General features: G+C 38.5%; 1 protein-coding gene across 1 annotated transcript in view; it reads left to right on the top strand.

Annotated features, from left to right (window-relative positions):
• Window positions 1-14,030, top strand: part of LOC138045975 (uncharacterized) — a 29,390-nt gene extending 15,360 nt beyond the window's left edge. The window contains exons 4-16 of the mRNA XM_068892629.1: window positions 35-332; window positions 3,201-3,840; window positions 4,079-4,156; window positions 4,319-4,461; window positions 4,719-4,881; window positions 5,877-6,029; window positions 7,680-7,812; window positions 8,527-8,664; window positions 10,589-10,716; window positions 10,915-11,022; window positions 11,874-11,933; window positions 12,104-12,174; window positions 13,133-14,030. Coding sequence (XP_068748730.1) covers window positions 35-332; window positions 3,201-3,840; window positions 4,079-4,156; window positions 4,319-4,461; window positions 4,719-4,881; window positions 5,877-6,029; window positions 7,680-7,812; window positions 8,527-8,664; window positions 10,589-10,716; window positions 10,915-11,022; window positions 11,874-11,933; window positions 12,104-12,174; window positions 13,133-13,139 — 2,120 coding nt within the window. The 3' untranslated portion in view covers window positions 13,140-14,030. The remainder of the gene's footprint in view (window positions 1-34; window positions 333-3,200; window positions 3,841-4,078; window positions 4,157-4,318; window positions 4,462-4,718; window positions 4,882-5,876; window positions 6,030-7,679; window positions 7,813-8,526; window positions 8,665-10,588; window positions 10,717-10,914; window positions 11,023-11,873; window positions 11,934-12,103; window positions 12,175-13,132) is intronic.
• Window positions 14,031-14,315: the final 285 nt, after the last annotated feature.

Genomic DNA, 14,315 nt, shown 5'->3' with positions numbered 1-14,315 from the left:
GTCGTGACATTTTTGCTTGATAAATGTTTTACAGATACCCAAATTGGTTGGAGTGACAACCCTCTGTTGGTTGTGCCCTTATCAGTACAAGAGACTGTACATAGCACAGACGACCCTGTGCATAATCACAATGGCCAGCCTAAACAGAAAGTTGATGTTTCTGCTGACCCTTCACCTGCTAAGGAAGAAATGCAAACAGATGAAGAAAAGCTTTCTAATGAAGATACCAATTGGGCCAAAGTTCAGGTCGATGAAGAACTGAGCGTGGATTTGAATCCTTCAATTCACAAGAATGTTGAGCCCAACAATAAACAAAAGCCCATATTAAGAAGGTAAGGTTCTATGTCAAAATTGTATGGAAAATCATAGTAATTTGTTAACCCAGCTGAGCGTCAACGGATATTTTAGTGTTTGCAAGTTGGAGGGGGATTATTGAGGTGTTAACTGAGTAGGTTTCATTGGTTTAGTTGTGTTGTGATACAATGTGATATTACTCTTTTAACATGGAGTTATTGAAAAATCAAAACTTGGAATAGACACTTGTTGTGGCATGTGACTTTGTTTGGAAAAATGATGTGTTGTTGAACCAAGAAGAGGCTAGCCAAGAGATCTGTTACAGTGGGCTTTTTCTCCAGCTCTGTCAGATAATTATTGTACTTGCCAGTCACTGAGGAATCTAGTGGTAACAAAAGAGTTCAGATTGACCCTGCGTCGATAACAATAATAATAATAATAATAATAATATTATTTTAAATACTGTTTCCCGTATCCCATTGACTCCTGGGTGTGAGACGCGACAGATTTTACTCTGTCTTACACCAGACGATTTTACTCGTCAAGTGGGGGCATCCTAGCATGCCTGAGGGGTCCTTGGGTTAAAACTTGTACAGTACTGCTCAAATGTAAGTTTCATCCTCACACCCGGCGCGAGTTGCGTCGTGTGCTACAGGAATCACATCTTGTGCTACACGAATTGCAGGTTGGCAGGGGCGTTGCCGTGTGCTTTGGCTTGAGTTGCTTTTTTGCTTGCTTGCTTCTTTACCCTCCCTCCCATATTTTGGGGTAAGTATATATACTCCACACACTGGTTTCTCTGAGTGATGTGTTGACGGGTGCCTGGGAGGTGGACTGTGGCTCGGTTGCCATGGTGAGCTCCTTGCTGCTGAGGAGAGTGCTGTCTCCTCCCTTGCTACGTTTATGGCACCTACCCTCCAAAATATTGGCGTGGTGTTTTAAACTACTTCAAACTTTCTCACTTGCGTGTTGTGTTCAAGAAATTTTTAACCCATTGACATCTGGGGTTGCTGGGTGTGACAGTTATTGATTATCTGGCGTGACGTATGTTAATTACGGTGATACATGAGAGCTAAAAATAACCCATATGCGCAGTAAATGTACACAAGAGATTGAGTTTTAGAATCAAGTTCAATGGGAGAAGAAACGTGTATTTCCACATGATGTAAAAATAGTTCAAAATAGTGATTAAAAACGTCCTTAGGATCAAATGAAAATGTAGGGGTAGACTTTTCGAAGCAGCGCTCGTTAAGCTGTCAAGAAAGTTGTTTATCATTAACTTACAAAGTGCTTGAAAAAATATATATTACAACTCAAAATATGCCTTGTGCAGTTTACAGTTGAGTCCAATCACTCAATGGATAAAAATTGTTTATGCCAATTGCCTTGTTTTCTTGCAGGTATAAGCGCAAAAATTATACACCAAACGGCGCTACTAAAACAGAATTTCACTACGAGTTTTCTGCTTTTCGCAATGCACAAAACCGCAAAATGAATTACGTTAATTGATAACTACCATGTTTCATTAGAGAACAAGGAAGGTCAAAATTAATTGTTCAGAAAAGTGCTCTGAGCAATTCGAAGACTCTCACTGGTCGTTGGAAGTATTCACACATTTGCGGAATATAAAGACTCGATTGATTTGACATAATTTGTTGAAAATACTGATCTTCCGAGGTATGTCGAAGGCGAAAATTGCTTCAAATTAAATAAGGGCAAAAAAAATTGTTACTCAGTAAAAAATTCATTGGTTGACCAATATAGAGCTTAATTCTGGAGCTTATCAATGCCCGTGATTATGTTAATACCTGTGAATTCCTTTAATAATGTGCAGCTTTCTTTATGAAAACGGGCAATGTGCATCAGCCGTTGTTTTCGCATAATGTGATCGCGCGATCGAAAGGACAAACAGCCAAACCTCGTTGAGTCTATCAGCTGTCAAAATATGCTCACAAGGCGACAAATGATTGGTCAATCATCCTGCTAAATCTCCATAACAAAAAAACATATAGATTTTCTAAGGGAGAGTGGGTAGAGGCCTTAGATCAAACCGCCATGTTTACGGCCGGTTACAGCCGGTTTGGTCAATTCAGGGGTCGTTACATGCAGCCAGTTACAGCCGGTTTGGATGCCAGTGGGTTAAATAAGGATGGTCGGAAGGAAATGAAACTCGAGTCACCGCATTCTCTCAATTCACTCAAATTACTCGCTTTTATGCAAATAGGTATCATCATCTCTATCACCATCTCTGAATTCTTTTGAACTGATTCTTGATTCCTACCCTGCACAATGTAAGAAAAGTGAACTTAAAACATTCAATTGATCAACAACAAATTTGTGACGTGTGAAACCAACCCATAACAATTCTTCGTCAAAATCTCTGTCCTATTTATTTACATGACAATTTCGGTATGTCAAGATAAGCATGGTTTCCATTTGTGCGGTTTTTTCAAGATATAGGAAACACCAGACCAGCACAATTCTTCAGCAACGCGAGGTCTTATTGACAATGCAATAACCCTTTCCTCCTTGGTCCAAATCTACTTCTTCGTTTCGCTGAGGGGTTAAGGGTACACAGATTGCTTTACAAATAAATGGGAACGTATGTCTTCGGTGTTTACAATTATCTGGGACTCGTTCGTTTTAGGCAGCTTCTGATTGTGTAATATTGTTAATCGCAGCACGAAATCAATTGGCGAAATTGATTTCACGCAGAGCAGTGTTACTAAACTTATGCCAAAAATTTGTGCTTCAGTGACTTGTGCGCTACGCGAATTGTGTAGCACGCGATATGATTCTCGTCTCGCCTGAATGGTGATGCGACTGGTAACTTACATTTGAGCAGTACTGTAGCATGGAGAATGGAAAAAAAAATTATTTGATTGTTACATTTTCTTAACTTTTAGACAAATGGTTAAAAAGGTAAAAAGGAATATCTGGTGTGTAACCCAGCCAGAGTCCCCTCCTGTGCATAGCAAAAGAAAGAAACCTTGTGAAGCCACAAAACCAAAAAAACAGAGACAACAGCGAGATGAAGCAGGGAAAAAAACAAAGCCTGAAGTTCTAGAAACTAATAGATCAAGAACGCCCAAAAAACAGTCGCCAGCAAAGGGTAGAAAAAGGAAAATTCCCACTTCCCCTGTCACAGAAGAACCTAAAGACTCAGGAGTTGCCAGTGCAAGTCCAGGCAGTGGCTATGGAAGTGGTAACAGTGGCAGCTCTAATAGTAGTAATGGCAGTGGGGGTGCTGCTGGTAGTAGTGGACAGTCATCAATTCAACAGAATGGGGGTCGAGGAAACGACGGCGATGATGGTGAAAAGGGCGGGAAGAAACCATGGTGGCATCTGCCAAGCTCAGATGATGACTCAGGTCCTGAAAAGGACAAAGACGATAAAGAAGGCAATGATGGTGGATCCCAGGAAAAGATGGAAGTTGACAACCCTCAACAAGATGGTTCTCATTACTCATTTTTGCCAGGGGAAGTCGATAATGGTGAACAATGCCACAGTCCTGGTGGGACTGATATGTCGTTTATGCATCCCAAGGTACACCAAAAATAGTTGCCTTTGTTTATTCTTTATATCATTTTGCTTTCTTTGATACTGAAGTACTTGAACAACCGAAAAGGACATTTTTAGCTGTAGTTTTTTTTATAAAAACCACAAACTTTGTGGAGGTAGTGACCATCCCATTTGCTTCCTGTAGTGTGGTTTCTTTGTACTAGAGTCTCTTGATTCCTACAGCAATAATATTGTCATTGTAATTATTTCTTTTTGTTCATAGGTCACAGTCAGATTGTCAGACCTCCAGCATGCATGTTACTGTGCATCTTCAAATTGCTGCAATATGAACTGCAAAGATGTAAGTTAGAAACATGTCGTAAGTAATAACAAGATGTGGTGCAAATTTGGAAGAGGGCGATTGAGTTAAGCTTGGGATTGTGAAAGTGCCCACGTTAAAAATGAAACTTCTTGTTTTCCTTGGTTGGATAAGATTACATTATTTTGTCTTGTTTGTTGATAGGTCAAGGCAGAATTGGAGCATATGAAGACTCACAAAGATGGTTTGCAGTGTGAGCGCTGTAAATATTTGCGCAGTGTTATCCAAGAACATGCTAACATTTGCCGTCTACCAGCATGCAGGGTCCCAGAATGTAGTATTATAAGGTGATGAACCATGTTGATAATAAACCTAATTTGCTTTCATGCTTTTATTACAGGTAATCACATGGTTTTTCTCGTGTAAGTTGGAATAAATAAGGACAAGTAAAATTGCAATTGCCAATGAAATGGTACATTCGTGTTTGGGACAAGCAACATTTGTGCGGTTGTCGCATTCTGAAATCATAAGTCTTAAGTTGCTCGCTAAAGGGAGACTCAAAACAAGAAGGGAAAGGTAGTGATTGAAAAATGTTTGTTTTCAGGAATGGGAGTGGTGGTAAAAAGAACACTAGAAAGCCTTTACTGTCCAAGACACCCAGGGAACCAGGCCATGTGCAGTTGCGCTATGAAGCACCATTTATGCCACAACCTTTCTTCCCTTTGCCATTCAGTGGTTTCTCTTATGACGGCAAAGTGATTTTTCGCGTAAGTATTTTTAAATGGCTCTCCTTTTATCATGCCTCAACACTAATGCTTTTGGCTAATGGAGAGGCACGTCATTTGAGGAAAGGCAAAGATCCAAAGTACTTTCCTCATTTTGCCTACAGACGCAAAGGGCTGTTGTATGGTAACAAAAGGGCAAACATAACATAACATGAGGTTCCCTGAGAAGTTAACAAAAAAAGAAGCAATTTTGAGATACACTTTTGTGGAAAATTTTCAGTTTGAGTCTGAGCATCAATAGAGAAACAACAAGGCTTAATTGTATGTACGTCCTTATTTCTTGGAAAATTGTGAGCAATCTTTCAAAATTACTTTTGACTTGAGGAGGCCTCTATGTACAATGTTTTAGTATATGGTCAGGGCTCTAAATAAAAAAACTGAAGTTGCCTTTTCGCAAAAGATAAGTTGCCAATAAGTAAGTTCAATTTCCAAAGGCTGGAAAAAAATTCAAACCTTTCCATCAACACTCACTGCAAGAAAATCTTACCACATGTTCAATGCGCCAGCAAAATGTAAAGAAAGCAAGGAAAACTGCCAAAATTGATGCTAGCTGTCGTGTTGTAGGTTACACGCGTGAAACGCAATCAAGATGGGGAATACAAAGTATGTTCTTTCAATACCAGCGGTCTTTTTGTAAAATGCTGCACCTGGGATTAACACGGAAGTAACACAGCTCGTAATGGTGTCACATTGAAATGTTGAAAGCAAAAATCCACATTTTTAAATGGAAAACAGACATTGATTTGATTTGATCCACATTTTTTCTCAGTAAAGCAGTCGCAGGTGTTCCGTAATCTGAATCACTTCATTTTATTTTTGTCAGAAATTAACTCGCCAAGTTGGCGACTAAAGGAGAATTTTAGTCGCCAAGGTAGAAGTTTTAGTCACACTGGCACTTATACCTATCAAAAAGTGCAGCTTGAAGTTGTCATACATGTAGTTTTGCTGGTTGGTAATAATTTATTGTTTTTCAACAGAACTCCTATCTTTTTCCTGAGACTGGCAGCTATTTTCAGGAACACATCGACTATCATGTCAACAGGAGTGTTAAATTGGGTGAAGGTAGCTATGGCCAAGTTTACCCAGTTTACTGTCAGTCAAACTTGAACAGTAATGTGGTCATTAAAGAGGTAAAGTATTTTTTGGGGAGTCTTCGTTAGTTTCAGGATTAATGTGGATTTTCACGGTTGCAAATTTTAACTCACCTATGCTGCATAAACTTCAATTGGCTTGACATGCATAAATAAAATGCAATAAAGTTAATTAAACCTCGCTGAACTTTCACATTTACGCATGGCTAGTAATACATCTCTAATTCATATATGCTTGTAAAGCCAATTCAAGATTATGTTCACGTGGCCGCGTAAAAATGCAAGACGTGGATTTAAAAAAAAATCCATCGGTTGATCAATATAAAGCTAAATTTGTGAGCTAATCAATGTCCATTATGACGTTAATTGCTACGAAGGCCTTTCATTCTGGGCAAAAGCAATGCGCTCGGGGGTTTTTAGAGACCTACTCGTTTTGTTACCATTAATTTCCATAGGTCATCTCCTATGAAAACTAAGAAAAATATTTAATTCATTACAATTATCTAAAAGGAAATAAAAAGCAGTGGCTACCACGAAATCTGGAACTTGAATATTATCGAGCTGATCATTCCAGCGAGCCTCTTGTTTATCATCAGTCGCTTGGTTTTCACCATCTTCTTCGTCACTTTTAAAGCCATCTTAATCAAAATTGTTGTCTCTAGTATCCCCTCCTCTTACAGGAAAACCATAAAAGATCCCTTAGATCCCTAGATCTCCGAATCCGGAAAAAAAAAAGCATGAATATTCCCATCATTTGATCCGTTTTCTGGTGCATCGGCTGTTGTCTTCGCGTAATGTGATCGTGTGTCGAAAGGGCACAAAGCCAGCCCTTGTGGGATCTCTTATCAGTTGTCAAATTATGCTCACAAGACGACAAATGATTGGTCAATTATCCTACTAAATCTCCATAACAACAAAAAATTTAGATTTACTAAGGGGGACTGGTTGAGGCCTAAAATCGACTCTGATCAAGACGCCATTTTGTACGGCTGGTTTAGGTAATTCAGGGGTCATCGCACGCGCCGGGTCGGCCGGTTTAGGTGCCCATGGGTTAACAGTTCGTTGGCACTTAGCGATAGCTATTTTCAGTTTGTATTTTTAAAACATTATTGTTTGTTTTGCTGGTGCAACTCTGTTAGTAATACTCTATCCAACTAGTCACTGTAACAGCCGTATTTCTCACACACAAATGGGAACCGAGCCGAGCCTACCACACAGCTTGACCCTTATTAACTCAATCAAAACGTAATAACTACTGTACATGTACATGTACATCATAATAGACCTTATTGAAAAATTATGAACACTATTTACTGATTGGAGAGTGATAACCATCTTTTAAAAAGCTACAAAGTTGCATTGAAAAGATTTGTGAAGAGTTGGTTGAGGGGCAGGTCAGACAATGTTGGATGGCAAAAAAAAAAAAAAAGAAAAGAAGCCACCAATAGACCTTGAGAACTAAGGACCCCTCACATACACTGGACCCCAAAATCTCCCAGCTGTGTGTGAGAAGAACATTTTCGGCTTTATCCATTCCTCAGCCAGTGGGAAAACTCACTTTTCTTATGCCTGGTGGTTTCTTCGCCACCACATCTGATTTTTCTCCTCTGTGTAGTAGTACCACAGCACTTTAAACTTTTGCAAGGCAGATCTATTCATGCATGTTTTTTTAAAAATTATTTTGTTTAGACTACTTATGCAATTAAAGAAGAAGAAGTAGAGATTTACAAACTTCTGGGGAATCACCACAACATAGTAAAGCACTATGGCGGAACATTTAGAGGCAATAAGCGTTACGCGTGTATATTCATGGAAAAGTGTGGTAGGTTGATGAGATTGTAACCTGCCATTTAAAGGCTGTTAAAAACAATATTATTTACTCACTCGCTGCGCTTGTTCGTAAAATATTGTTTTTACCACTTGAAATAAAATTAATATCTTCTTGCCACCTTATAATATCCTCTATATCTTAAGTATAAATGACTTATACACTAGATACGGTTATCCATGGGGGAAAAAATTCATATTTTCAATGCAAGCCACTGTAATTTTCACTGAGCACAAACTTTATCACAAATTCCTGCAGCTTGGCGGCAGGAATTTCTTCAATTTTCACATTTCTTCTCCACTTGCAAGGAACTACTTGAATAATGTTTAGTTGTATTAAGTTTTATTCTGGTGTTGGCATTTTGTTGTTTCTCAGAGAAGGATTTTACGGAGTTCACAAATCTATCCTTCAACTGTTTGCACAAAAAACCATGCAAAGTTGCAAAATGATGTCATTGATATACTCACTAGTGAGGATATGGAAAATACGCCACTCTGGTCCCAGATGTAGTTTCCTATGAATTTTATGAGTGGTGTACATGTATTTTCCAGTAAAACACTCCTGTCTATATAATAAAAATTAAAAAAAAAGGTCTTTTCACAGGATAAAGTTATCTGGCCTTTGAACAACTGCCACGTGGCTGTTGCATTTAAATTTCTCTCTTTGGCCTGAGTAATTCAAAGGTTAACTGGATTTTTCTCCCTGTAGAGGAGTCCCTTTACAACTACATGAAGAAAGTTCCAGGAGGTCGACTCTCCGTTGATGAAGCCATGTTTTACTGGACTCAGGTTCTTGATGGCGTGGACTACCTGCACAATCTGGGTGTTATTCACAAAGATATAAAAGGTGATTGAGCATCAGACTATCGTGCAGTGGGGTCATAGATTCAGCTTTGGCTGGACCAAAGACCCTTGCTCTTTAAAGGTGCTGTTATACGTTAGAACCCCTAGCTGAAATGTATGTCCAACTGTGCTGCAAAATGAGTTTCAGCAGGCATTGCACTGTATAACATAGAAGGTTGAAACTGGTCTCAAAATGCTGTCACTACATTCCCACAAAACAAGTTGATACTAGTTCCTTGGCGAGTGAAAGATATATATGAAATACATCATATATTGCACTGCAGGTATGAAATCAAATGAAACCATGTTGTCTCGCAGTAATGAGCGCAAATTTCTATTGCGTCGAGAAGCGGGAAAAATTTTCAGGACTTCAACGGGATTTGAACCCGCGACCTATATATATACCTATATATATATCTTTCACTCATAATTACTTATCACGGGAAGTTGTGAACTCAGAAGTGACCAGCTCCCAACGTCAGTGGCTTCATAGCTCAGTTGGTTAGATCATCGCACCAGTATCGCGAGGTCGCGGGTTCAAATCCCATTGAAGTCCTGAAAATTTTTAGGCTTCTCGACGCAATAGAAATTTGCGCTCATTACTGCGAGACAACATGGTTTCATTTAGTTCCTTGGCCTTGACCGGTTTCTGATTGGCTCACACAGTGTAGTGTAATACCATGGAGCTAGACCAGTTTCATGAAGTGGTGTTGCATGGTGAAACTCTTGTTTTTATCACCTCTGCGATTGTTGCGGCCTTTGCAAAGTAGAAAGCAGTTATACTTTCCTTGAAACTTGTCTCGCAACTGAAGTTCAACAAATTTTCATGAAACCGACGCTGTCATGTGGTGCAACGCCTGCTGAAAGTTTCGCAGTGCCGCTGCACAGACATTTCGGCTAAAAGATTCAACGTGTAACATCATCTTAAGGAACTGAGCCTGGAGAGAGTTTCTTTTGTAATCATGTCTGCAAAGAGTTACACTTTATAAGGTCTTAAGATAAAAGTTATCAACTAGAGGCCCTGTCTCTCGACCCTTGTTCCTAATTTCTGGGTACCTTAAAACTATTCCCAATAATTGAAGAATAAAGCATGGAGTTCTTGGTGTTTTGTCCTGAAGGTGGCTTGATTAGCCAAAGCATTTTTTAGCAGAGGTTTCATTGTCAAAGTGAATTGTAATCTTATGTTTGAAAGAATCTGTCTTACTGATTACTTCAGTTTAGGAGGAGAAGTAAGCAGACATTTTTGTCAGCTGGCAATACTTATTGAAACCACTGCCTCTTGACCGTTACTCCCATGTGTATTTCCAGAAAGAAAAAAACTTGCAACAAACTATCTTGTAGAAGATAATAAGGTAGTCAGTAGTACCAGGGGGAAAATTGATGATTACCAGCAAAAAGAACATCGAATAAAAACAGAATAGCTGACTTGAAGTGAAACAAAGAGAAGATGAATGGAAATGAAGAATTTATGAATAACGCATAAAAATTGACCCAACTTTCAATAGATGGTTTGGTCAACAGTTAACCGTCATGGCTTTCCTAAACAAGTGGACACTGAAGTTTGATCAGCGTTATTTTTTTTCTTTTTCCACTGCCGTCAATAATTATTGCTGTAGCGTTCTTGGTCTGAGAGGTACTGTATATGTGTCACATGTATTTAGCTGTGACCAGCAAAATTGCAAATTCCTATGCTTAACAGTCCTTCAACTACCACTACAATATATTTTTGATAGAAAGCCAAAAACACAGATATTATTTTGAACTTCATGAAAGGTGCAAGAAAATAATTGTTGAAAAACCTCTACTTGCCCAATTCTTGAATTTGTCAGCTGTTGATAAAAGGTGAAACCACTGTTAGCCATTTTAGCCTTCTAGAATAGCATCAATTTTGAAGTAAAGTCGCTGAATGCTTGTTAATCTTTTCTCAGCAAAGAATGTGTTGACCAAGGAAGGAAGGGTACTTTTAGCTGACTTCGATTCAGCCAAAAGAATCCCATCAGAAATAACAGAGCCTGGACTCTTTCCTTTGGGGACTAGAGGATTCATTGCACCAGAGGTAGGTTATTGTAATGGGGGATGTTTTGGGGAGATCTTTAGTTTAATCTTTTTTTTTTCCTTGAAAAACCTAAAGTGAAGTTCCTTTTACTGATAAAATTATCATAACATCACTACCCCCCGCCCCCCACCCTTTTGACACAGTGCAGAAAGTTGTTAGAATGTAAACATTTATTAAAACTGATTTCATATTCTGTAGGTTTTGAATAGGCAAGCACATGGACGACCAGCAGATGTGTACAGCATGGCATGCTTTCTCATTGAATTGACAATAGGGGTACCAACTCAGGATACTCTTCAGAAAAAGGTAGGGTAACATTCTTACATGTCCTTTTTTTTTAAGATAAAAAAGGTTGGGGTGGGATGGGCTGTGACTAATGGCAGGGAGCCAGGCAGTTTACACAAATTCCCCTTGATGAGCCGAAAATGATTTTTTCCCAGTAGAACATGAAAAAACCCAACCTAAAACGGTTGATCCCAATAGAATACAACCTTTATAGGCCTAAGTAATGCATCCAGGACATAATGAAATCAATGATAGGGACATAAAGTGCAATGTGAATGATTATTGTGATAAACAAGAACATTAATCCTTAAGGGAAAAATTATGGTACATGTATGTGTTGACTACACTAGAAAACAGCAATGGCCTTAGAGATCTTTCTTGTACTGTTTTTTTTTTTTTTTTTGTGCTTTTTAACAATTATGACTTTCCTTGCATGCAAAGTTGGCGACCAAATTTTCCCCATTAGTCGCCAGCTGGCACCTGAGCAAAAATGTTAATTTCAAGCCCTGCAACATGGTTGACCGACGTAAAGTGTTGATCTAATGTTAAATGCTTGGTTTTTATTTTGCATATTATTCTTTATATATGCTTGTCTCGCACGTGCAAAAAGAATTGTCACATTCTGATTGGTTGTTTGTTTGTAAACCTAAGACTAACCCATAAACCCTGCTTGGGTATTGCTATAGTTAGGATGTATTGTTTTGGATCACCAAGGCGTAAATTATCTAACTATAGTTATCCCCACCTTAACTATAGTTAGTAGCCCGGATGTGACCGCAGCCAACAACAAGAACATTAATCCTTTATAATTGAATGTATTGACTACATAACAAAATCAAGTTTGTTCAAATTAAATGATTTTCCTTCAACAGATAAATGAGTTGAGCCGATTGGATCCAGAGCTTGCAGAGATGGTAACAGCTTGTGTTTCGGTAAGGGAAAAAATTAAAATGATGTTGCTGAAGGTTTTTCATTTCATCTAAGTCCGTGGTAAACTTACATATGTGTTTTTCTCTTGTAAAGAAACAATAATCTTACTTGGAAACCGGGTTACAAGTCATTCCCTATCCTAAAAACAGAAGATTCTTTTGTCTTTCAACAGGATAACCCAAAAGACCGTCCCACAGTGCGTGCTCTCTTAGAGTATCCAGTGGTCAAGCGTTACAGCTCAAGGTAAGAAAACACTATCTGGTAATGTTACTGTGAAGAGGAAGATTACTGAAGTGTGGAGCAGGTTTAAAATTCTGGGTTTCCAGTGAGATCTAGCAGAGAGCAAAAATTGCTGGGTTTTTCACCTGAATTTGCTACCTACTTTAGTGAGTTTCAGTTTGTCAGAGGTTTTAAGTGGTCACTTTCTTTTAATTTGTAGCAACAACTGACATGTATGTGTATCGACAAACATCATCATTTCTTAAGTTCGAAGTTACCGTTTTCCAGGAAAAAGACTAAGATTAAAATAAGTAATGCTAAGATTTTGTAAGAGGCCGAAGAGACCTACCAGTAATTGTCCACACTCGTGACAAGGGCTGACTCCTTTAAACACGAAGGTGCACTATAAAAGTCGTGGTGCCATTTGCACATGCAGATGATTTGTCAATCAACCGCGGTTGCTTACGTAGCTCTGTGATAATTTCAGCCTGGTTTCCAGGGTCTCTCTTGCAACCAGTGCATATCAGGGTCTCCTTCCCGGTTGCAAGAGAGAGCCTGTAAACGAGGTTGCAATAATCTGTGCACAAAAAAAGCCCCTAATGGCAATGTTTCAGTAATATGTTATTGTCATTCCTTTTTTTTTTAAATCCCTCTCCCCTCTTTTTTTTTTTTTTTTGTAATCCCTCTCCCCTTTTTGTCAGGCTGAAAATAACTTGTTGGGGTTCTGTTTCTTTGTTGCTGTTTGTTGATTGCCATCTTGTGCTTGAATGACTTCGAACAAAAGCAGAGTGTGAAGCGAGCCCTTTTATAGTATGTCGTCTTGTTTAATTGAGAGAGTGAGTTTATCCCTCTTACTGAAGTCACAGACACCGTAATTGCTAATAGTTTTAGGTTGATGTTAGGGTTTATTTTGTATTGTTGCTACACGTTGAAATAGCAATCATTTTTACCAACAGTCATTTTTTGTTTTTGTTTTCATTAGGCGTTGAAGAGACAATTGTGGCTATTTGATTGTCTTAAAAGAACTTGCTTATCTACATGTATAACAAGTGCAGTTGTAGATTTTCTGTTAAGCTCAGTAAAGATACAAATAAGTTTTGCTAAGTAGTTAGTTGAATCTGATGACAAGTACTAAGTTGGATGCGAGTGATTTAGATAAATGAGTGTGATTTGAATAAACGTCAAATTAGAGTTAGATAAAGTTTTCTGTGCTCAAAAATGTTCCTATTTGTGGGAATGATTAGTTTGTTTGAAGTGCCTACCTTCTGTTGTCATGGTTACCGTAAGACGGTAGATTTGAACCCTTTTTGGACCAGCCCTCGAGGTCTTCACTTGTAAAAACTGAAGAACGTGTCAGATCGCTTAGATCTCTAAACGACTTGTAAGTCTTCGCTGACTATAAACAATACACGGCGTCTGACAGTCCTTGCCAATAGTAAATGATAAATTAATTTTGTGTGGAATGTTAAAGAATTCGATGAATTAGCTTAATGCAGCTAAGTAGTTAAAATGATCATTGCAGTAGAGTTAAGTAAACAATTTTGCTCATTTGCAAAGAAGCCTGAAAAAATCCGTACTCAATTTTTTTTTAAAGCTGCCACGCGACTGGGATGATCATTACACTTCTGCAAGTCATGTAACATGTAAGCCATATTCTGCAGCTTTTATGCAGAATTAAAAAATTAGTTGAAGTTCTTCATTGTAAGGGGTCAATTATGAATTCAAAACAGTATGTCGTATAATCAACGGTTTTGGACGGTAGATACATAGTTTTTACCCGGTCATTAATATAAAGATTAGGTTTTCTGTAAGAAAATGAGTTAATTTTTCCACCTTTAGGAGAGTAATTTTTGTTTTAATAAAAAGGCACTTTTTTTTCTTTCGATTGGCCAGTTTTGATTTACGTGCAGTGCTTATTGACAAATACCCATCGACCCTTCATTCGGGAAGTTGAGAAGAGGGCCTCTTTCTTCCAGTTTAACGCTGGACTATGGAAATTGCGCTGGCTTCATGCATGGGGACTTGCAATATCCGAATCTGGGGCCCGTTGCTTGGAAGTTCCTTATCTTTGCGGGCCTTTTTCGGGTGTGTTAGATTATTTTGTTAAACACGTTTTCAGTTGAAAGAGCAGCTTTCTTTCCAAAACAGGCAGATGGCAGACTTCA

The sequence above is a fragment of the Montipora capricornis genome, chromosome 4 (genome assembly GCF_036669925.1).
Source record: "Montipora capricornis isolate CH-2021 chromosome 4, ASM3666992v2, whole genome shotgun sequence".
Taxonomy (NCBI): Eukaryota; Metazoa; Cnidaria; class Anthozoa; order Scleractinia; family Acroporidae; genus Montipora; species Montipora capricornis.
This window is presented reverse-complemented; position numbering and strand designations above follow the sequence as displayed.